This window comes from Fukomys damarensis, unplaced genomic scaffold (genome assembly GCF_012274545.1).
Source record: "Fukomys damarensis isolate Sample0158 unplaced genomic scaffold, DMR_v1.0_HiC HiC_scaffold_36, whole genome shotgun sequence".
NCBI lineage: Eukaryota > Metazoa > Chordata > Mammalia > Rodentia > Bathyergidae > Fukomys > Fukomys damarensis.
The window spans coordinates 27,201,742-27,226,165 of NW_022900948.1; the positions used below are offsets into that span (position 1 = coordinate 27,201,742).

At 39.6% G+C, this 24,424-nt stretch overlaps 1 protein-coding gene across 1 annotated transcript in view; it reads right to left on the minus strand.

The window, feature by feature from the left end:
• Svep1 (sushi, von Willebrand factor type A, EGF and pentraxin domain containing 1) overlaps positions 1-24,424 on the minus strand; it is a 146,530-nt gene that overhangs the window by 36,182 nt on the left and 85,924 nt on the right. The window contains exons 24-35 of the mRNA XM_019209820.1: positions 24,071-24,228; positions 23,045-23,246; positions 20,049-20,224; positions 13,830-13,954; positions 12,709-12,832; positions 11,426-11,596; positions 10,236-10,409; positions 9,892-10,011; positions 8,096-8,272; positions 7,794-7,878; positions 6,981-7,172; positions 4,547-4,714 (exon numbers count right to left, since the gene is read on the minus strand). Coding sequence (XP_019065365.1) covers positions 4,547-4,714; positions 6,981-7,172; positions 7,794-7,878; positions 8,096-8,272; positions 9,892-10,011; positions 10,236-10,409; positions 11,426-11,596; positions 12,709-12,832; positions 13,830-13,954; positions 20,049-20,224; positions 23,045-23,246; positions 24,071-24,228 — 1,872 coding nt within the window. The remainder of the gene's footprint in view (positions 1-4,546; positions 4,715-6,980; positions 7,173-7,793; positions 7,879-8,095; positions 8,273-9,891; positions 10,012-10,235; positions 10,410-11,425; positions 11,597-12,708; positions 12,833-13,829; positions 13,955-20,048; positions 20,225-23,044; positions 23,247-24,070; positions 24,229-24,424) is intronic.

Consider the following 24,424-nt stretch of genomic DNA (forward strand, 5'->3'; position numbering starts at 1 on the left):
AAAGTTTGGGGCTGTATTTGTTTTTTTTTTTTTTTTTTTTTTTTTTTTTTGCACCAGGGTTCAAACTCAGGACCTTGCACTTGTGAAGAAGGTGGCAGAACCACTGAGCTAAATTCCTGGCCCCTGAATGGATCTGGATATATACGTGGAGAACAAGATTAATTTTGATCAACACAGATCTCTCTTTGACTTGGTCTTTTAACACCCAAAGGAAAAGTATAACCAAGATTATAGAGAGTACTATTAAAACAAAAGCTTGGCTAAATATAAAAAGGGACAACTTAGCCAACTAGTACCTCTTTGTTGTAAACGAAATGCCATACTTACAATAGTTGAAGGTCAAGTAATGCCACCCAAAATATGGGGTGGATTTTTGCCCCTGGATATAATCACACTACTGTTAAGAGATACTGACTTGCTTGCTACTGATTTCAGGGCAAGAGCTGGAATAAGATGGCCATCCCCAAATGGTACCCAGTGGCTCTGTAGTAGAAACCTATGACCTTGGTTGCTTTCAGGATGGATAAGAAAAATATATATACATTAGGATATCCATAGATTAACCAGCTAACCTCCCAGTCTTGAGACGCTGATGAACTAGATCAGTTTTCCACTGATACGCTCATCTGGCTGCTATCTTTATTTCTCAAATAGGACTTGATGTAACAGGGCACACTGAATCTCTTACTAAGTATACACAAACAACTCTAAATGACACTGAAGAGGGCATTTCATTCTTAAATTCAGAAGTTAAAATGATGAGAAAAGCCATTCTGCAAAACTGAATGACCCTAGATATTCTAACAGAAGCACAGGATGGAACATGTGTCACTATTGAAACAGAATTTTGTGTTTACATTCCTGACAACTCTGCAAATGTGTCCTCTGCATGACACGATCTACATCACAAATCCATGCAATGTCAGACTCTGCCATAAGCTTTAATGATTGGCTGGCATCCTCATTCTCTGAAAGAACCTGTTGGGAAAAAGTCATTTTTCTGGCTTATGGTACTGGGCATTGGAACTCTTTTCTGTTGCATGATTTATTGTTGTGGGCTAATGTCTTGTATGTACTTGTCCTCTTTTTCAGAGGACTGAAAGATGATGGCTATTTAAAAGATGGAACCCGGTGTTCGCATGTCTTCGTTAGCCCAGTCATGACTTCTGGTCACTGGCTGGGCAGGATCAAGGACTCTCCTCAGCCTGAAGCAGTTACCACAGACAGACTGTGGGCCTTCTGTGACCCTGTAACCTCTTTTGTGTGTGTGTTGGGGGGGTGAGGTAAGATAAAAGAAATAAAGCTAGGTAGAAAGGAGACAAAGAAATTGAGATTTTAAAAAAATTGTACTTTAGAGCAAAAACTGCAGCTTCAGAACACAAGCATAGTTTATTTACTTTTTTTCCCTTTCCCCCAAACAGCTTGGGAAACTCTCTCTCAGCTGAACACAGGTCTGCTCATTCCTTTTCTACCTGCAAATGCTGCTTTTTCATTCGTGAAGGGACAGCCCTTTTGGGGTTCCCCATATGAGCTGTTATCTCATTAGGGATGGGCCATCATCCTCTCACAACCACTAAGACTAAGACTACAGATTATCTAATTCCACAGAGTTCCACCACCCAAAACACATAAAAGAACCTCGGATCCCAACTATATTGTGCCTCACTTCTCTGAGCACGCTCCCCTCTTAAGTTTATCCTATGTCTCTATCTGTAATAAAGCTTCTCATGTATGTTAAATAATGATAATGATTTGTGACTGCATGTGCTTTATATTAAATTTGACGAACTGTCTGCAGTAGTTAATCCTATATCGTTAAAATATACATTATTATATATAATGACTGATACTGAAAACTATAAAGTTATACTTATGTAATATTTTACATCTATGCAAAACACTGTCATAAAGATGGTCTCATTTCTTTTAATAGCTATGTGACTTAGATTAGCAGACTTGATTTCCATTTATTCAAAAACAAAAACAAAAACAAAATCCCTCTCTCAGACTATCTACTTGCATACACCAGATGGGTTCTCTAGGATACTGGGACCCAACACCTCCCCAAGTCAGCTATAATATGGGAATAATGCTTCTTTTGCTAAACCTCATCAATGTGGAAGGGAGCAGATGAGATAATTCACCTGGAAGTCTTTTAAATAATGTAAAAGTCCTCTTCAAATGAATGGGTTTGATATAATTTCCAGTATTGTTTTTACTACTTCTTTAAGTAAGCCACTTTTAGATATGGATAAATGTCATGCTTGACCAAAGTGAGATCCTGCGAGGAAACATCGCAGTAAATAACAAGGAACTACTAGAAGGACCATGGTAGTCATAGTAAACAGAACAGATGCCCATAAAGAAAATTTAGGATGGAATATACAATCTCCCTGGCACCAGAGAGTCCAGTATTGTATGCACACCTACGCTGACCATCCTTGGACCCTCATTCCATTCCAAATTCCTTAGGGTAATAGCCCCCTTCTCAGAACCTATAAAAACTTATTTATTTCCCAGATAGCTGCTAATATCATTCAAGATTTCAACCTGTGTTCAGACAAAATAAATCCAGCCTTTTTCTCACATAAAGCTTGTGTCCAGGTAGTCTCTTGAGCACCATTTTAAACAATAAACATTAGGCAGATATAAAACATTTCATATGATATTTTAAAGGCAATAAGTTGTGAAGAAGTGTTTGATTTGGGAAGAAAAAGTGAAAACATAAGTTTGCATATATTATGATGTTTAAAATTTAAAAGTTTATGCAAGACAAAATTTTGAGAAGAAATGAGATAACAGTACCATTATTTGTCCGTGAGTAGTAAAATTATAGGTAACTTTTTAACTATAATTTTCTATTTTCTAGTTTTGTGTGACAATCATAAATTACTCTGGAATCAGAAAAAAACAGCAGTTGCTGATAACTATTATTTGGAATACACATATTTACTAGGTTATCACAAACAATGAAATTACTACTTTTAAATAGTCCTGTGCAGATCACTAATTCACAGTGCACAAATGGTGCCATCAGAAGCCACTCCTGCACTGACATTTTAATGTTAAAGTCTTCTTGTTCACTAGAAGAGTTAAGTTTAGGGATTCAGAAAGTTGATCTCATAACAGTTTAGCACAGAATGGAAGTTACCAGAGGCCAGAGTGAAAGGGGAGTGGGGAGAGATGGGTTTCAGAAGTGGTCCTTGGTACTAAGTTACAGTTAATAAGAGTAAGAATTATATCTACAGAAAACAACAATGTATTTTGCATTTTACAAAGCTAGAGGAAAGGATTTTGCAAGTTTTCACCATAAAGAAATAATAAGTAAATGTTTATGGAGATGTTTGATCTGATAAACATTGTACAATGTATACATGCATTGAAACATCACATACTACTCCAGTAGTATGTATACTTTTATATTTTTATGTCAATTAAAAATAATTTAAAGTGGTTTTTGATTTCGGATAATTTTTATGCAAATATTTGACTCGATCTTTTCGCCATAATATATTGTCGCCACCTGCTGGTAATAGTGTGTTAGTGAAACAGTCTGTACAGGTGAAATGACTTCCATGAGACCACAGAAACATGGTCCGCTTAGCTGTGATCTATTCCTCCTAACAATTGGTAAGTTTGTTGGTTTATTGAGGTTCTTTTTACTGGATGAGCCATATACAACTTTGTTTCTTACACTATCCATAAGAATGAACCTTTAATGCATTAATTTTATGTAGGAGGATAACCAATGGATGCAGAAGTCACCCTATGTCCTCAAGGCCACATGGTTAGGGAGGGACAGCACTAGATACAAATGCAAGGAATGGCAACCTCTCTCTGTTGATTCCAGGTGTGCAAAAAGCAATTGCAGTAATTAAAAGTGGGAAGCACTACTAATGGTGAAAATATTAAACGAGGAAGCATGAAAAAAAAAAAAAGAAAGAAACAAAACAATGATTGCAATGAAAGGCAAACCGGACAAGGGATTTAACTGTTCTTCTAGGCTGCCTAGAGAGCCTAAGCAGTTCATCCTAGAGGATCAGCATCTCATTCCCAGGCTTTCTCCAAGATCAAATGATATCTTGAAAAAAGATCAAATAGGAATGTGAAGCCCATCACAATTTGCTGCTTGCTTTGCCAAATATTGTCAGAATAAAATGAGATCCTTACCAACGTTAAAACCTGAACTTTATCTTTTACATTATTATCCCCAGAAGACATATATCATCTTTATGTTGTGATTGAAAATCTTGCCTTTGGTTCAGAAGAAGATAAACACACAACTACCTATTTAAATGCACTGTTTGCATCTTCGATTAAAGTTCAAAGATATTGTTCACTGTATTGCTCAATTCCTGCTAATTTGATAAACTTAATGAGTTCCCGGAAAATATTGCTTGTACAGGAAAATATGTTCCCTCTCTGCTGTCAGAAAGTAAGAGCATACAAGTCTGGCTTTGGCTGCCAAGAAATGTAATTTTGTGTCCAATGGAGCCTGTCTCTACTGTCAGCTCTCAGTTCTCCTTTCCTCAAAGGCTTTCCTTACCCTTCTTTGCATGTGTAGTTGACTGTGTTTCCAAAAGTGAAGTTACTCCCGGTGATGATGGCATCTTTGATGACGGGTGGCTCTCCACAGGAGACAAGGTAACAGGTAGGTGGTGCTCTGTCCCAGCTGCCAGAAGCTGTGCATTCAATGAAGGAAGGGCCCTGTAAGCTGCAGGAAACAAGGACGGACACCATGTCACCCTCTCACCGGCAAGTGTTTATTGCTATGGAGATAAAATAGGAGGATTTAGAAGACTATAAAGGACATTTACTTGAAAGGTCTTAGCTCATAAAAATAACTTTTCTTCATATTTTGTTGCTTTATATAAAAACAAGGGAAATCTGAACAGGCTATATATTGCTTAAAACAATGAACAGGTTAAAACATCAGCCATTTGATGCAAAATAAAATTTAATGTGCTCACTGGTGGTGGTGTAGGGCATTTCAGACCTTGTGAATAGCAGATTACTTAAGTGAAAAAGGTCAACAAGCTGATTTGGATCCAGCTTGGAGATACCTACTTGGACAGATAAGGTAATCAGAGTAAGTGATGTCAAGGGGCACCATCCTTGGTAGAAGCCTGGGCATTTAAATCATATCGGTATGATTTTGACCTCTGGTCTTCTTTGATTTCCCAAATTAACTTTACAACCCTTTGTCATGGCTTATCTGCCTTTGCTTTCTAACATGATTCTGATTGGTTGTATTATTCACTCTACTTGCTGTTCACTCAATCTATTTAACTTCAGATCCTGTTGACCACCTTCCTGACCATACCTTGGCTTTCTCTATTATTCTTTCTATTTGAACACACTCAAAACAGACAGCCTACAGAATGGGAGAAGATCTCTGTCAGCTACTCATCTGGCAGAGGACTAATACCTAGAATATATAAAGAACTCAAAAAGCTTAACATCAAAAAATCAAATAGCCCAATCAATAAATGAGCAAATGAATTGAATAGACATGTCCCCAAAGAAGCACAATGGCCAATACATTTATAAAAAAGTGTTCAAGATCTTTAGTCATTAGGAAAATGCAAATCAAAACTACATTGAGATTCCATCTCACCCTAGTCAGAATGGCTACCATCAAGAAAACAAAAACAATAAATGCTGGTAAGGATGGGGCAGGGGAGAAACACTTCTACACTCCTGGGGGAATGTAAATTAGAGCAACCAATATGAAAGTCAGTATGGAAGTTCCTCAAAAAAATAAAAGTTGAGCTGCCATATGATCAAGCTATACTCCTCGGTATATATCCAAAGGGATTAAAGTCATCACACTGTAGGGATACTAGCATATCCATGTTTATTGTGCCATAAGTCCAATAGCCAAGATATGGAACCATTCTAGGTGCCCATCAGCAGATAAATGGATAAAGAAATTATGGTACAAGCACACAGTGGGGTGTTATACAGTCATAAGAATAACAAAATTTTATCATCTGTAGGAAAATGGATGGATCTGGAAGTGTTGAGTGAGAAAAGTCATAGGCAGACTGACACACACTGCAAGTTCTCCCGATTATGTAGAATTTTAAAAAAGATGACATGAAAGCAGAACAGAAACCACTGGATGAGAAGAAGGGCAACAGAATAAGAGAAGGGAGGGGAGTAATATGGTGAATAACAGGGAAATGTATATATGATCAAAATGTATTTTACACAATCACCCCCAAAGGTGAAATTAGGGGGGAGCAGGAGCAAAGGGGGAATGAGAGGATGAAAATGATGAAAATTTATTAAATGCACATTCAAATCTGACAAAATACAGCCCCTTAGACTGTATAACTAGTATGTGCTAATAAAAAGATGTGAAACAAGAAATAAATTTCTTACACTATTGAGAATCTAGACCTTTACCTTGACATACACTTTTGTCCCCCCTGTGCTGGGTATTGAATCTGGCAGGGAGCTATCCTCCCAGCCCTTCATTTTATGTTTTGACACAGAATCTTGCTAAGTCAGTCACTATATCGTCTAGGCAGAGCTCTGACTTTGTGATCCTCCTGCCTCGGCCTCCCAGAGTGCAGGGATTATAGGTGAACATCATCATGTCAGCTTTTACATGCTTCTTTGAATGTTATACTAAGCAATAATGAGTATAAGCTTGGTAAACTATTTGTTTAAAAGCTTCCATGACAAAAGTGTTTCATTAAGTACTGTGCTATGTCTCATAAACAACTTTTGCTTTCATAGTTAAAGTCTGAACGCTTCAACAGTTACCCTACAAGGACCTGTAGAGACACAGGCTGACTATTTTCTTGAGCAGCTACTATAAGCTAGCTTTCAGGAAGCAGACAACTTTGGGGATGTCCTTACCTTTACAAATTTGTTTAAAAGTCAGCCAGTTACATACAAATGAATCCCACAGAGCAGACAATGAGCAAGAACGCATTGTAGGAAGCTGGGTCAGTATCCACACACTTTACCTGTATCCATTCTCACATGTATATAATGCAGTGGAAAGGTAGGTGAGCCCAGTGAAAACATAGTTTCCATTGTTTATCTTCTCAGGGTTAGAACACTTCACCGGTTCACACACAGGGGAAGCATGACTCCAGGTACCGCTAGCAAGACAAGATGTTTCTTTATCACCAGCCAAAGTATATCCCTTATTACACCTGAGGGAGCCAAAGGAAAATTATAGAGCGTAATTTGCTTTGTTTTGCATAATTTTATCTGTACCTTAAACCTCTAAAATATTGGCAATTTACACACATTGGGAAATTTCTTTTTTCCTGACTGAAATAATACTTAAAATTTTATTTCAAGGTTGACTACAGTGCCTCTTCCCCACTGGAACTTTCTTTGCTTAGGAATAAACAGAGGACAGATTTAAGAATTTGGCTTGTTTCCTGTTTGTGTCATGGATTAGTAGTTGTAAACAGAAAACCCTCATTCTGAGAGTGGCTAGTCTAGTCTCTGAGACTAGTCTCTGCGCTATCAGGCTGGGAATCAGAGCCCACTAATAACCAACAGGAATCACTGGTGAGCAGTGTCTTCTTCCATGACATTCGTCCTCAAGGGAGTGCAGTGGTGATGACAGGTCCTGGCTCAGGGGACTTAAGGGTTCTAAATACGACTACCGTTAAATCATTGGGTTAGATTTCTTCACGTTACACTTCATTCAGTTAACTTCATATGAATTAAAAAACGTCACCTGGGGCTGTTTCTCCCAATATTACACCACTAATAGCATGTCATCAACAACTCCTGCAGTGTGGCTTTAATTTCAGACCTACCTGTATGTCACTTTACTGCCGTAAGTAAATGCTGATCCATCAATACTACCATTTTCAGGAATAGGTGGTGCACCACAAGAAAGAGCTGAAAGGAGAGAAAACAAAATATGGCTTTTCCAAGAGTGTGTGTAAAAACCCCTGAATGTTTAAGGGACAGTTCTACATTTCTGTTCGCCTGCAATGTTTAAATATAAGTCTAATATTTGGGTTTCAATACCAAGCAGGTTGATACAAATAACACTTGCCATGTCTAGCTTTCTAGAATTGCCAAACACAATAACATGGAAATTAGATCAATATACCTTCGCAATGTGGTCTTAAGTGATTCCATTCTCCAGAGGCCAAGCAGGTGATTCTGGTTACTCCCATCAGTTGGTATCCATCCTCACAAGAAAACATGACCTCAGCACCCACTGTATATATCTCACCAGAAGTGTAGCCATTTTCTGGATTTTCTGGAACCTCACATTTTATAGGTTCTTAAAACAAAGAAAGTTTTTACGGAACGGTAAGTGGCTTTCACGCAACCATGAAAAGGCTCACAGTAAAACAATTTCACTATAATTAAGCTACGCATGAAAATCCTGAGAGAAATATTTTTGAGGGAGATGAATAAAGACCAGGAATTTTCAAACTGAGCTACATCCTCAGTCTTTTTCAATATTTTATTTTGAGACAGGGTTTTACTAAGTTGCCCAGGTTGGGCTTGAGCTTCTGATCCTCCTACTTCCACCTCCCACCTCCACCTCCACCTCCAAGGTGTGCATCACTACATCTAGTTCAGAAAATATATTTAATAGGCATTTAAACAATAACAACAAATAAGATATACAAGACTTATCTGGCCAAAATGTAGTTTTTGTTAATGGGGAAGCAGTAATGGTGCCAGAGCATGGCTGGGAAGTGCTTTACCCTTCCCATCCCACCCCAAGCTCACACCCTGTTTTAGAAGAGCAACTGAGTCTCAAGGTGATGGAAAGGCTTTGCAATTGCAGGCTCATAGAAGTTCTTAGCCTCCCTTTTCAACCAGACTGTGGACTAAGGTCTCCCTGTTTACAAACTAGGAGCCATTCACTGAGGGATTAGATCTCTGAGAGATTAGAGGAGAAATGGATAAAGCAATGTCTGAGGCTGGAGTTGATCAACAGGAGCAACTAGAATTCTTCAATTCCCAGAAGGGAGTATTTATGGACTCAGTCCTTCCCTACACAAGTTTCATGATTTGTTCTTAAATAATACATGGATAATACCAATTTTCAGCTCTTTCTCTCTCTCTCTCTCTCTCTCTCTCTCTCTCTCTCTCTCTCTCTCTCTCTGTATTTTACAGTGGGAAAACATCTCTATACCATCCATGTACAATTCCTGGGATTTTTTTTTCTCTGTCCTACATTACAGTACTGTACCTTGGGGATCTACAGCCGGATGATCTTACACATTCTTCTAAGTTCCGCTCTATTTCCTATCTGAGTGTGTTTTGGTAGTAACTCCTCATGACGTATGTAGAAAGACACCAATGGGCTGGGAGGTGGGCCAGGATTATCAAAGTTATTGAGAGATTCAGAGATGTGGTATAGCAAGATGCCCGTTTTTCAGTGAAATACTTGTATGTCAGAGGCAGAGGAAAGATACTAATGGTGAAGATATACTAAAGAATTTCCTTGGCGATGATACAGGCAAAGAGGCCATGGATTATATTTCTTTCTTTCTTTCTTTCTTTTTAAAATTTTTTTGGTACCGGGGATTGAACTCGGGTCCTTGAGCTTTCAAGGTAGGCCACTGAACTGCTGAGCTAAATCCCCGGCCCCCATGCATTGTATTTCCAAATCCCTTCTATTATGCTATGGAGACCTTTCTTCAATATCCTGGCAATACAGTTGGCTCTGTTTTTTACTTTGGAAAAAGACATTGGAAGAAGCAGTGCCAATTTAAACTACTTTTACTTGTTACTTATGTGTCTTTTAAAAGATGTTCATCTTCTCATCTAACTGTACGCCCCTTGAGTTTAAAACTATTGTCTTATTTTAAAATCACATACCTTTCGAATATATACTCATAAAAAATTGAAATAGGCATTTCTGGTTTTGCATACACTGGTTACCTGCACAGGTTTTACCATCTCCTGTGTATGGGGGGACACATGAGCATATGTAGGATCCATTTGTATTCAGGCAAGAAGCATGCTCGCTACAGTCTGATCCAACCGCACACTCATCAACATCTGAAATAAAGACAGATCAGAAGTACTCTAGGTAGTCTAACATTTGTGGCATCTCTAAGGACAGTTGCACTGGCATTATGGCTTGCCTGGACTTTACTGGCAAGAGATGGGGTTAACAAAGGAATGCCGAGAGCCACAGCAATCTATAGTTAGTTGCTTCCCAAAGAGTTGGAACAAACCCAACATGTACAACCTGACGCTGTAACTGCCAACACTTATCTCACCAAGGCATGATGGTGAAATGCCATTCCAGCTCCCATTATCTGTACAGAACATCCTTGAGTCACCCAACAAATAGTAGCCATTGTTGCACTGGTAGGTTACTGTGCTGCCCGCATGGAAATCTTCAGCTGAATAAAAGCCATTCTCCAAGTGGGGAGGCACCCCACAGCTAATGCCTGGAATGTGACCCAGAAGAACACAGCTGATTAGGAGCAAAATGCTCAGAGGAGATCTTATTCACACTAAAATGCTTTCATGATGTTCGGTTAAGCATGGACTTTTCACTGTGCACGAGCACTGCATTGAAAGTGCTGTAGGAGCCGAAGCAGGCTCCTAGTAGGCACGCCACCCACTCGTGTACAGGATTCCACTACTCATTAGACACAGTCTTAGGTACTGGGGTTATGGCAGTGAACCACACAAAACTCCTCCTTGTGGAGTTTGCTCTGGAGTGAGGTAGATGGATAAGAAATGATAAATATATGCTATGTCAGGGGCAATTCTCAGTTCAGAATGGTGGTCTTGGTTCTACCCAAACCTTTCACTTTGCATTTCCCTATTATGATTTATTTTTCCAGCCCCTACCATAATTATTTACTATAAATAAATAATATTATATTTGCTCACTTTTCTGTCTCTTTTACCAGAAATGTAAAGTCCAAAAGAACAGGGACTTTTGTCTCAATGTCTGCATCTTCAGAATGTAGATCAATGCCTGGCACATAGCAGGCACTTTAAAAATTGTTGAGTAAATGAATGAATCACTCTCTTTGAATGGTTGTTAAGAGACCTCCTCTTATGTACCTCCACCCCAGCAATAACCCATGTCTCTCTGGACCTTCTGCTTACCCAGACTGTCTCTCCCTCACTCCCAATTTCTCATGCTGCCTTGGAAGCATTCATGATGGAACTGTCTAACTTCATCTGTCACCTCCCCACACAGCTTCTTAGACAAAGGAAAGACTCAAGTGGATATCTGCTTTCTTTGCTGCTAGGAGGTATTTAGGTTTTGTCTAGCATTCCTGAAAAGAGTCCAATTTTTTTTTTTTTTTTTTTTTTTTTTTTGGTACCGGGGATCAAACTCCAGCCCTTGCCCTGGCGAGGCAGGGGGCAAACCACTGAGCCAAACACCTGGCCCAGGGTCCAATATTTTTCAAGAGCCACTGAAATGACTTCAATAAAGGGAGCTCACGTTCACAGTGAGGGAGTGGCTGTGTCCACTGTCCTTGGTTGAGACAGTACTGCACAGGATTCCCGACCATCTGGAAGCCAGGATCGCAGAACAGACTGACTCTGGAGCCTGGCTTTAAATCTGCTGATGCAGTTCGAAGATGAGGTACTGATCCATCCAAAGGTGAGCAATCTGAGGGCAAAGAAGACAGGCGCAGAGCTTGTCAGCAACCCAGCAGTGGGACCAGAAACTCGAGGCATCAAATCTTATTTTGCACTAGCATGGGAGAGCATTCTGTTGAGATTAAAACATGTTACCACACACACCTTGATCACTGACAAGCTAAATTATTACCAAAAAGTCTTTTGAGTCAACAATGTTCTCTCTTTCAACAAGTCTGCCGGATATTTTAATTTTTATTACATTTTTCTTTTTTTAGTACTGGGGATCGAACTAATGACCTTGCACTTGTGAGGCAGACGGCAGAACCACTGAGCTATATCCCTGGCCCTAATTTTAGTTAAATTTAATTAACTATTTTCTTTGAGACAGGGTCTCACTATGTAGCTCAGGTTGACCATGAACTCATTATGTAGCCCAGGCAGGCCTTGAGCTCGCATTGATCTTCTTGCCTCAGCCTCCTGAGTGCTGGGGTTACAGATGTGCACCACTACAGCCAGCCTGCTGAATATTTTAAAAGGGACAAGTGGCATTTCATGAGTGCTAATGAAATGTTCTTATAAATTACCCAAAAGCATGAATTCTAGAGCCTTTTAAGAAACTCATTTAAATACATTTAATTTTAGGAGACAGTTTTGATTATTCAGAGTTAGACTACTCAGTGCGCGCATGGCAACATTCATTTCTTTTCTCTGCATTATACTTGCTCCTAGACACCTGGTAGGGAAACCAAACCAAACCAAATCAAAGAATAACCCCATGTCAAGCAGGAGGGTAGGACTCTGGTAGACAGTTAAAAAAACTGTATCCTTCCTCTCACCCTACCTGCCTAATCCTATTTTACCTTTGTCCAATTCTTCTTCCCAATTAACCTGTACCATATTATCCAGAATATATTTTAATATTTGAAAAATCCTTGGGAGGGGCATAAAGTAAACACGAATTAATGTTAAGGAGTAGACTGATGGGTTTGATTTGATATATTTGATTACTAGTATATTACTAGTATATGATTTGATTACTAGAGCGTTTTGAATGTTTTTTTTTCCAAAACAAAAACAAACAAAAAAACCCTCCAGGGTAGCAAAGAGATGGTAAAGTTGACCGAAGGAGGAAATTCTCACCAGAACAGAATATGCTCTTGGAATCAACCTTGACTTTCCCCACAATTCCTGACAAGAAGTCAGGCCAGGCTAACACATTTCCTCTACTGAGTTCTTCTGGGCAGGAAGTAGCCAGCGATTTCACCTAAAAGTTTAAAAACACGTCTTTAGATAATTGCGATTTTCCCATCAAGAAGGGATTATTTTATGTTGTCCCATTGAAACACTTGGAAATGTCTTGCGGGTGGAGGTAAAGGAAAGCAGTCTTGTGCATGGTGTGATTTCAGAAGCAACAGGACAAGTGTCCTCCTCGTCTTTCTCTCCGACCCCCTTCATTCCCTCTCCCGTTAAATTCATTTCGTTCTCTATTGAAGAAAACCTCGTTGTTGATGAAAATTTGAAATCCTCTGCACAGAGCTTCTTATTCAGAGCTCTGAGGGTTGTTAAGGGGCTACAGAGGCCCCAGCCCCTTCCACTCTACAGCTTTGGCCTCTGACATAGAGTTGAAGAAACTGAGACTTAGAGAGGTTCTGCCACTATAATTATAAGAGCGAACATTTACCAAGCCCTTGCTTAGGGCCAAACAACACCACAAATTTATGCACTATTTTGTTCAGTCCCATCAGGACTTTGCTGTGCAGTTCTACTTTTCTATCTTTTATAGGTAAGAAAACGGAAACTTCAGGGAGATGAACTAAAATGCTCAGAATCACCCCAGTAAATCTAATCTGTGGCACAGATGGGATTTGAACATGGCCTGTCTGATTCCAGACTGGCTTTAATCACTGACTTCTTTGCTGCTCTCTCTGACTGGACCTTGTAAGACTTCCAAGTTCTGCAAGTTCATCCAGAGAGATTTGAAATATCTCCGATACTCTTTCTGGCTCTGAAATCACAAGACTGTATAAAATATTCATTTCTAATAAAGTATACAAATCTCAGCAAGAAACCAGAAAAGGATGATCAGTGAAAATTACTGTAGATAACTTCTGCCTCACTTGGACCTTAGCTTCCAGAGGTATCAGTGATGAATCTGATAACTAAGAGTGGACAATAAGATACATTATCATGAGGCTGCTCACAGTTTACTAGGTTTGTACCTTTGCATCTCATTACTGTCATACACTGAAAATGGAATTGACCTGCTGTGGAGACAGGACATAGTCCCAGAGGTTGAGCTGGCTTATGGAGCCCACAAAAGACTCAGCCGGGTTGAATCCCTCTCCTTTTTTGTCTTGTTCTTGCCCAAGAACTAATGCACCTCCACCTAGAGAGAGAGAGAAAGAGAGAAAAAGAAAAAGAAGAAAAACTGGCCTGATGGTCTGCTATTCCTAAAATTCTAACATAGTGAAAGTATAACCAATATAAATGTATGAAAGAAAACTATTCAAAAGCTAAGATATGTCATTTCATTGCATATTTTGTCAATACAAACTTAAATTTATGTAGCAACTTAAAAAATAGTTGGACAAGATTTAGATTCTTATACTGGACTTATAAATATGTAACTATAAAAACAAGGTATAACACATGTAGTGCATATAAGATATGATGCCAACAAAATACATAAGTCCTATTTTGCTTACTTTCTTCTAGAAAACTGTCCTCTATGGCAGCCTACTCTTAGCTGTACTTCATTTTTCTTACACTTATGTCACAGTTCTGTAATCTCTCTCATCAATTCTAGGGAGCCTTCTAAATTGCCAGGGCCCTTCTAATGGGCAGATACAGAGGAAGCTCCTGACTTTCTGTAGCATCTGTTTCTATGCACCATCTTATTGCATTAAACGGTCCCTCCTGGCAGTCCTGGATGGTCGGTGTTTGCACCCTCATCTCTCCCTTCCATCTTTTCCTCCTTTTTGCGTCTCAAAAGTTGTCTCCTCTGAGCTTTACTGTCCAGCTTCTTATCCTCTTGATTCAGTTTGAGGCTGGCCAATGACCAGTTTAAGATGAGAAAGCTGGACAGGAGAGAAGTTTAATCTCCCGGATTCCTTCCTGCCAGGCAAAGGTCTGAGAGGCGGCAGCGTTTCCTGTTTCGTGTCCTTGTTCCCGCTGGGTGACTCCTCTCCAATGCTACAGGTTTTCCTGATCTTTGCAGTGACTCCTACGACTGTCATGTTGGGCCCATCTCTTACAGCTTTCTGTGGCTGCTGGTCATACGTGTTTGGCTACCATACCTTGGCACTCTTGGCTCTCCCCATATTTTTGAAAACAATCATTTATTAAATCCACTTTAGTTAGCCCTTTTTATGTACTACCTATTTCTTCCAGAAGTCAGACTGACAGCAACTGGCTTCCAAGACAGAATCTTCTCCTTGCTTTTTCTGAAGCTGTTCTGCTCCTTCTCTGCCTCAATTCTCTGCCTGCCTCTCAGTAGCTGGTACACCCAGGATTCGATCCTGAGGCTTTGTCTCTTCTTCTTCCAACTGTAGTTTCTAGGGGATCCTGGTTGCCTGGCAATTGCTGTCAAAAAACTCTCCTTTAGTGATTTCCCAACCTATCTTATTTAAAAATAAGTTAAAATTTAACATAGAAGAAAATTTGGAGAACAAATTATAAAGAATTCCTCTGAAATAACCCTTTAATAGTTTTATGCATTTATTTCCAGGTTATTACTATTATTATTATTGTTGTTGTTGTTGTGTGTGGAGGGGTATTTTAATCAGGATCATACAATTATGATGCTCCAATCTTGCTTTTCTTTTCAAACATGTTCTCATTTTGTGACTGCTCATAGCTTCGTTATGTCATAAGAATGCAAGCCATCATTTACTCAATGAATTAAATAATAATTTGCCTAATAAATTAATCAGTTATTACTGGATATTAGAGTTGCCTCCAAATTTGGGACTAAAATAACACTGAGATAAGCATACTGACACATAAACAGTTGTTCAGATCTTTCGTTGTTTTCTTTAGATTGATTTTTAGTAGTGGAATTGATGGTTCTAAACCAAGAGTTTCTCTGAAGTTTTTGATGTCAATCTCTAAATGAAATGACCTCCCAGAAAGGTTGTATGAACTTTCACAACTTCCAGCACTCTATACAAGTGTCACCAGGCTGAAACCTTGCCGATAAAAATAACTTCGCCAGTTTGATATGAAGTGATACCATAAGTATAGTTTTGATGCATGCATCTCTATGATTTGAAATCTAAGCAACTTCAATCTTAATGTCTTAAACCAAACACGGAATCTTTTCCTCTCTCATACATTGTTTTCCCTAGAATTCTTAGCTAATAGACTCTTCAATAAACCTGCTCATGAAAACTGAAGCTAATCATTGGTATGGGCTGAATTGTGCCCCGACCTCATTCACATGATGAAGGATTATCTCCACTTAATAGTTATTTAGGAGGTACAGGATTAACACCTTAGTTATTTATTTTCTTATTACTGAGACAAGCTCCCGGGCACTCAAAGTTAAAGTAGGAAAGGTTTATTTAGCTCAGTTTGTAGAAATTTCAGTCCATAAACATCTGGCTCCAAGGCAGGGTGGCATGGCAGACAGGCATTACAGAGGAGAAACAGTTCATGGCAGGTAGAAGATAGCAAAGCAAGCAAAAGACAAGACAAGCCTCTTTCTGTCCCTTATAGTGTATCCAGACTACTGGGATTAGGACAGTGCCAAACCAATCAGTGGACTGATTCAGTAATCACACACCCTAATCTTAGCACCCTTAATCCTAGCATTGCACCTTGAATCAATCACATGTTCTAGATTCAAATGCCCCTGAAAAAGCCTCACCTATGGCTGCCTGAGGCTTTTTGGGGACATCTAGACACAAACCATCACAGCACCCTTACAAGAAGAGACACCAGGAATCTTGTTCTCTCTCTCTGTCATATGGAGTCACAGTGAGAAGGTGGACTATGGATAAGCGTGGAAGAGAGCTTCTGCCAGAAATAGAACACACCAGTATCCTGGCCTCAGATGTCCAGACTTCAGAACTGTGAGAACTTTAGTTTCTGTTATTAAGCCATTGAGTCAACGAAATGTTTTAAATGGCAACCCAAGCAGATTAAGTGAGCAACTGAGGCTGATAGCTCAAGTGCCCAGTATCATGGGCTGTAATCCATTCTACTTATCCTTCCTGCTGTGCTCCGACAACCATGGCTTTAGATGGTTACTGTAAAAGTTTTCTAGTTTTCTTTACCTGTTCTTTTACTCCACTTTTCACTCTTCCATCAAGGTTTTCTTTTCTTTTCTTTTCTTTTTCAGAAAAGCAATAAATGCTCCTTTTGAACCATACAAGAAATATGTATCCATTTTGAAAACAACAGAAAAGAACAAAGAAAAAATGAGAAATCACCTCTGACCTCACCACCCAGAGAAGAGATAACTGGAAACAAAAACACACTTATTAAACACAAAAATAAACTGCCACCTCATCAGATAATAGCACTTCCTATTCAAATATCTTACTGTCTCTTAATTTCCTAAGGGAGAGAAAGTGTGCATTCTTTAAGGGACTTCAAATTACAGCCCGTCACTGGATTGCTTCTCTATTATCTCTTCCTTTTCCACTTAACTCTGTGTTACCGGGAATTTCCAGCCATACTCCTCCCACAGAACCCCTTCATGGCTCACTGCCTCTGCACACAGAGCTCTTCTACCCCTTTCTCCTACCCAGCTATGTCTGATTCATCTCCCAAAATACAGGCTAAACTCAGCAGGTGCTCAAAAAGCTACTAAAGACATGATGTCTACAATAGCAGGCACTGGACTTGGTTGTGAAATCAGAGTTGCACACTTCACCGCCTTGGGGAAGTTGTAATCCTAAGGGGTAAATACATACATAGTTTCCAATTTCCATAGATATTTTCCACCATCATCAAAGTGTACAGATAACAGAAGAAACAAAAGAAAAGTTGCAGTGAAGAAAAGGTTATGGCTCAGCTCCAAAACGTCCCCCAAATTCTCATGTGTGTGGAAGGTGATTGGACCGTGGGGACTGCCCTCATTAGTGGGTTAACCCACTGACGAATCCATATCCGAATGTGCTGTTAGGGGTGTGACCTGGAGAGGCTGTGTTTCTCTCCCTGGCCCCTCCCTTCTCTTTCTGCTTCCCGGCTGACCTGACAAGAGCAGCTTTCCAGCACGTCCTTCCTGTCTTGGAGCCAGGTGACTATGAACTGAATCCTCAAAAACTGTGAGCCAAAGTAAAGCTCTCTTCTTCTAAGTTGTGGGTGTTGGGTATTTTGTTCCAGGGATGAGAAAATGACTAAGATAGACGAGCAGGGATCAGGACAGACTTTCAGATTTGGATCTTGATGACTGAGCCAGAGTTAATATCGTGCAGAAGGAGATACGAGGTTTCTAAATGGAGGAGTGAGCAAAATCTAGGAAGAATAACATGATGTCTATGGTAAGTACTGAGACTGTTTATCTTTAGCTCCTAGGATCACATCTCGTCTTTGGGCTTTAGTTTCCAGTGATGCCACACTTACTAAGCTTCTGGACATGTATCACCATATTCATCTTAATAAAAAAGGCAGAGGGACCAATGCGAAGGGTAGAGCATTGGTCTAAGGAATTAAAATCTAGAAATGCAATTTGAAAGAGTCATTTCAATTTTTATAGGTCTCTCTCATTCCTTACCTCTAAAGTTGTAATACAATAGCTATTCTTTATCAAACTCACATGATCATCGTAAAATAAAACTAGTATTTCAAACAAGTGACTAGGCAAAAATGGCATTCCAAGGAAATTTTGAGTTTTTATATTGGATCTTATATTCAAAGGAGGAAAATGTTGGTCGAACATGATGTTTTAAATCTATTGAGAGTGCTTTCATTAAAATTGTGTTTAATATTATCCTGTGCAATCACATGATATTTCAAAAGCAGCTTTTATATAAATTGCTCAGTGCTCCTACTTTCGATGACTTGTCTAACATTTCTAGTTTGTCTGTTTCCCTTCCTTTCTCTTCTAAGTTAATCTCAATCTATTTCTTTACAAATCATCCTTATTACCTAAATTCACTGCACCTTGGGAGTTTTCTTTTTCCCCTCTCCCACAACAAATAAAACTGCATGTATCACTGTGTGTATAGCTGGAGCTGCCATTTCTCCAGACACCACACTCAGCGTCTTTCCCCCAGCCTGGACTGGTTCTTAGTAAATACTTAGTGTGTGTGGATGCATATCCCAAAATCTGTGCTTTTCATCCATCTCTTCTGTTTGTCGCACTAGGGTTAAGGAAGAGCTCTTTCTCTGTTGTTTCTTTCATTTATCTCAAATTTACCTCCCAGTGGAAGCATAGCAAATCCTTCTTATGTTTGTGAAATTAACTTTTGGTGATCTCCCTTCACTAGGGAATCCTTTCGCCCTCTGGCTAAAGACTTCTTAGTGATTGCTCAGCGATATCTCACATCTGCCCTATTGCTGCATTCCGATTGTATCAGGAACTGCCTGAACTCCTCCTCTTGCCATCCACCCCAGCCATGTTAAACCTGTCAGTAACGTTTCATTGATTTTAGTTGTCACCCTCAATCCTGAATCTGCGCTAGAGAGCCTGATGTGGTTTGGTCATGACTTCCGTTCAAGCCTGATGCTCCTCTTTCTCTCTCAGTCTGCATCCCAGATATCAGTCTCTTGGTCCCTTCTTTTCTTAATTTGAAAAAATAATGCACATAAATGATAATTACTAAAAATATAAAATAACTATCCATTTTGCATCACATTTTCATGGACATTAGGCCCTTTATATTTATTTATATAGGTATCCTAGTTTGATACAATTAACTTATATGTTAATTTAAACATTTTTGAACTGTTTTTAATTTTCTTTTTTCCAGGTGCCATTTTTAATATCTGAAACAAAAGAGGAAAATGGAGAATAATGGTCTTCTACAGATGTGTCTAGATGGAGCAAACATTGCCATGCAACACTCTTGCATTTTTAAACTACAGCCTTCTGAATATTTATTTTAAAGTAGTTTTAGAGAGGAAGTTGAGTTCAATCTGAAAAAGGGAACAAAAAGTGAATAGCTATTCACAATGGGACAGTTTGTATGCTGATCATAAAACAAAGTCTCTATAACAAATAAACAAAGCCTCTCAAATCCAACAATTAATCTTTTTCTTTCTGGGAACACAGTTTAGCAGACTCATTCTAGTTCAGCTGGCTCCTTGGTAGTATTAATATAGACTCCCCTGTCTCTAAGACATTTCTTACAGCTCCCCTAGGAAAAAGCATCTAGTAACTTACAGTCTGAATAATCCAACAGTAATCTTTGAGAGAGAACTGTGGATTTTTGTTTGAAACCCAAGACAACAAAGCAAACGAGCTTGATGCTCACAAATGCACAGCCACATCTAGAATCTAAGAGAATTATACTCATGTTTCTTAGGCGTACCGGGTATGGGAGTCCCAACAGAGAGACCAGTGCCACTGTCAGACAGTTTCCCGTCAATATAGACTTTCCAGACTCCACCGGCACTCGTCCAAGTGATGGCAATGTGATGCCAACTGCCGTCATTCACCGAGGGACAGTTTGTTATCCTCTCCTTGCCATTCACATAAAGAACCCAGCTGTGGAGAGGAAGATTCCAGGGACCAGTCATTAGTCATATGTTGCAATCCTTTCTGTGGGGCACTTTCCAATTTTTCTTCTTCCGTGGATAAAGTACTCTGTGTAAACCCATGAGTCCCTTTTCTCCATGTGGCCATATTTTGTAAAGCAGATTTGATTTTATAATTTCACTTCATTATAACTCATTTGAAAATTTCATGTTTCTTAAACAGTGAGGGGTAGGAAAAAATTTTCAGATGAGCCAAGAGAACTGTCCAATTCTAGACAATCCACCACCTGGCTATTTTGGCAAGAGAGTGAAGAGTGAAGGTAGTTGAGTTCTATAAATTTCAGACCCATATCTGTCTTCTAGAATGTGTGTTTCCCACACCTAAGAAAAACCTCAGCGATTCTATAGATAGTGCATATGTTTCATGGCTGCTACTATGGCCTGAGAATTTGAATATTTTATATTTCCTCAAGTTCATATATTAAGATCTAATCACCCTTGTGATGGTGTTAAGTGGTGGGGCCTGCAGGATATGGTGGCTTATGCCTGAGATCTCATCACTCTGAGAGGCTGAGGAAGGAGGACTGCAAATTCAAGCTTAGCTTGGGTAACTTAGCAATTTAGTTATTTTTCTCATAAATTAACATATATACAAATGATAAGAAAAGAAGGGGTGGGGTGGGGTTGGAGTTCAGTGCAAAGCTCCTGGGTTCAATCCATAGTACTGCAAAATCCAAACAAGAAAAAAGCACCCTCACACAAAATGACATGGGCCTTTTGCAGGTGATTAGGCCATGAGAGTGGGGCCTTCAAGAATGAAATTATTGCCCTTGTAAAAGAGATCCAAAAGAAATCCCCTGCTGCTTCGTCATGTAAGGACACAGCAAGAACATGCTCTCTGTGAATCAGCCAGGGCCCTCACCAGACACCAATTAAGTCAGTGCCTTGATCTTCAATTTTCCAATCTCCAGAATTGTGAAAAATTTATCTATCTATCTATCTATCTATCTATCTATCTATCTATCTATCTATCTACTTTTTGATACCAGGGATTGAACTTGGGACCTTGCATTTGTGAGGCAGGTGGCAGAACCACTGAGATAAATCCCTGGCCCTAAATTTATGTTGTTTACTGCTGTTAACAGTACTTTGTTATAGCAGCCCAAATGAACTAAGAAAACTACCAAAGTAATTATATGGTAGACAAAGTACCTGAATCCAAAGACTAATTAGTACTAAGCAAAAGTGGCCAGTTGGAAGAGGTTTCCAGCAATCATGCCACTGGGAGAAATTACAAAGTTACTTTTTAAAAAAATTTTTCAAAAGCAAATGGAGAAAACAAAATGATTAGGGAAAGTTGACAAGGAAGATAAAAATACATTGAACAGTTCTCTCAGAATCTTCTCACCGTCTATTCAGAGATGTTTCTAGAAAGGTAATATTTTTGCAGTATTATTCCCTTCCTCAATTTGCCTCTCCCTCTTCAAATAGGCACTTTACCTCAAAGTTACAGGGGACCACAATACTGATTATGCTCAAAGCAGGCTGTAAGCAATGCAGGCTGTAAAGAGTTAACCCCTCAATTGGCCAAAGCCTGTGTGCTGAAGTCAGAGTGACACACACCCAAATTCTGTTCCCACAATTAAAGCCTTATGAATTAGAAGGACAAGGTTCTCGCTACAAAACTATATTTTGTCTATTGTGTTCCTAATTCAAGAGTTTTGCCTTGTCCTTTACAAGCCTGGCTTGCGTTAGTATCCATAGTACAGTCATGACTGCATGTCCTCACATGTTGTTCCCCTTTAGCATGTAGTTCACCTTATCCCAACTGATTACAAATAAAAATCAGTGGTTTGAACTGAGCACTGTCTTTGCTGGATGGAGAGCATTGGTCTTCCTGGCTTCCCGGTTTCTCTGTGTTTTTAGTTTTGTCTTTTAGTTCTTTTTTTTCTCATCCTTGTGTTATAGAACTGAGCAGGAGAATGGAAATACTGCAGAGGTCTCTGATACAAAGGAGGGCTTTTGCAAACCTCTTGAATGTTTTTTCTGAAAGCTCGAGTCCACTCAGAAGAGCAGTGTTTGAGGATAGGAGATTTCCATTAGAATCGTGAAACTTCCCGGACTGTGGGGTGGAAAGAGAGTTCAGTGTGTCTCTGAGGCCTATGACCTGCTCGTTAGAGGCCAGCAGGGTGGATGAACTCGAGAGGAAAATGCCACGTGGTCTATCCAGCTTGAAGGTGTAGACCTACGTCCTTGTCAATCCTCATCAAGGACTGAATGCGTGAATATGATCAGTGGTCTTAAAGGGATCACAAGAGCACAAGAAAGTACACAGTTCAGCAATAAGCAGTGTGGACAGATCATCAGTGGCGGAAGTCCTGCCCAACTGTGTGGCTCTTACTTTACCTTTTGGAAGTCCTTTTGTACAAAGAATGAACATTAGTCTTAGCATCTGGGTTTGAGAGTTATCTCTGTCCCTGCATTATTTAGTCTGCCTGAAATTTTGTTTTAGTGTCTATAAAAGGGATGCTAATATCTCAGGTCACTGTGAAGATCAAATGAAGTAATACACATGAAAATACTTAGTAAGTGATACCACACAAGGTGTGTGTGAACAGCTGGCACTAAAATATTGTCTTTTTACAGAACTTGCCTAGATGTTGCACTTGACTCTTTTACCCTGTTGTCCCAATGTAGCACCTTACTCCCCACCACTGCTACCCAACTCCCCATCCCGCGTCAGAAATTGCGCCCTTGCCTGCGTGAGGCTCTGACTTGATTGATTTCAGGATCAGGTTCTAAGCAAAGCCTCCTTGACACTTCAACTTACCCATTATAATCAGTCAAGAGGAAGGTATTGTCGCTGTCATCCTCAAGTGCATAGGAGATCGGTGTCCCATAGTTGAAGGTATCAGAGGAATTCATCCAGAACGCACAGGTTATAGCGTGGAGAGATGGAAGCTCACCATCTAGCATGACGTACCCATAGATGCCAGAAACTTCAAAATCTAGGTTAAAACCTATCGACTGTTCTGCAACAAAGAGGAAAGGTATACAGACCGTGGCACTTGTGAGGCATTTCTAATAGTCTACGGTAAGCGGTAGGGAAGCAGGTGATATTGTCAAAAAAGCTAATACTCAATAAATCTGATTCCTCGAGGAGCACTTTCAACACTAAATCTGATTTACAAAATGTATTCATATTCTTTGTAACCAGTGAGTATGTGAGATAGCAAAAGCACTCCGTTATGAAAGGATGCAGAGAGACAGAGAATAGCTAAAAGGAGATGAGTAATTGGGATGTTGTTCCAGTTGAGACACTGAAGCACATGGATATTCTGATGACAAGAGCTTCGTGGAGAGGAAGCGATCAGGCTGTGAGAAGCTGGTAAGCACAAAGGCATCACCTGCCCCCCCCCCGGGCCTCTGGTCTTCCCTTACTTCGTGAGCAATTCAGCTCTGCCGCCAACCTGCCAAACCTACTCAATAGAGCAGCCTTCCATGAAAGCAGCTCAGATTCGACCTGTTGATTCTCAAACATGTCCATGGACTCTCAGCTAAGTCAAAGGTCACAACGAAGTGTCCCTTCCAAACATGTGGAAGAGTTCTGCTAAATTCAGTTTTCTCCACTTCTCCCATACCATTCTAAGCTTCAAGTTCCTCATCTGTGCTACTGAGGATATTAATAATAGCACCTAGTTCACTGGAGATTAAAATACAAAGTACAAAGTGAGGATTAAAGTGCAATGTGCTTAGCACAGCCTTTGGCATATGGGTAATGCATGGTACAGGTACACACTGATAATATTATCGTGTTATTGTCTTTAGTTTGTAGTAACACTCAGTTCATATGTACCTGTTTCACACCTGCTGCCTGAAAATCCTGGTCGACATTTACAACTGTATGAGTTTAATTCATCCACACAGATGGCCTGATTTCTGCAAGGGTTAGACTGACATTCATTGACGTTTGTTTCACAGCGTGACCCTGTGAAGCCCGCTGCACAGTGGCACCTAAAGAAACCAAAACGTTGTAATGATCAGAAGAGCTGCTGAAAGGTATTGAAGGGGCTCTATCATTCTTGATAGCCTTGTCTCCAAAGACTTCACAAACTCAAAGGCTGAAACATATTTACCTCACCCAAATAGTTACTTTTTCCAGTTCATCTGAATAAACCCATTTGAAACAACATGTATTTAAATAACAATA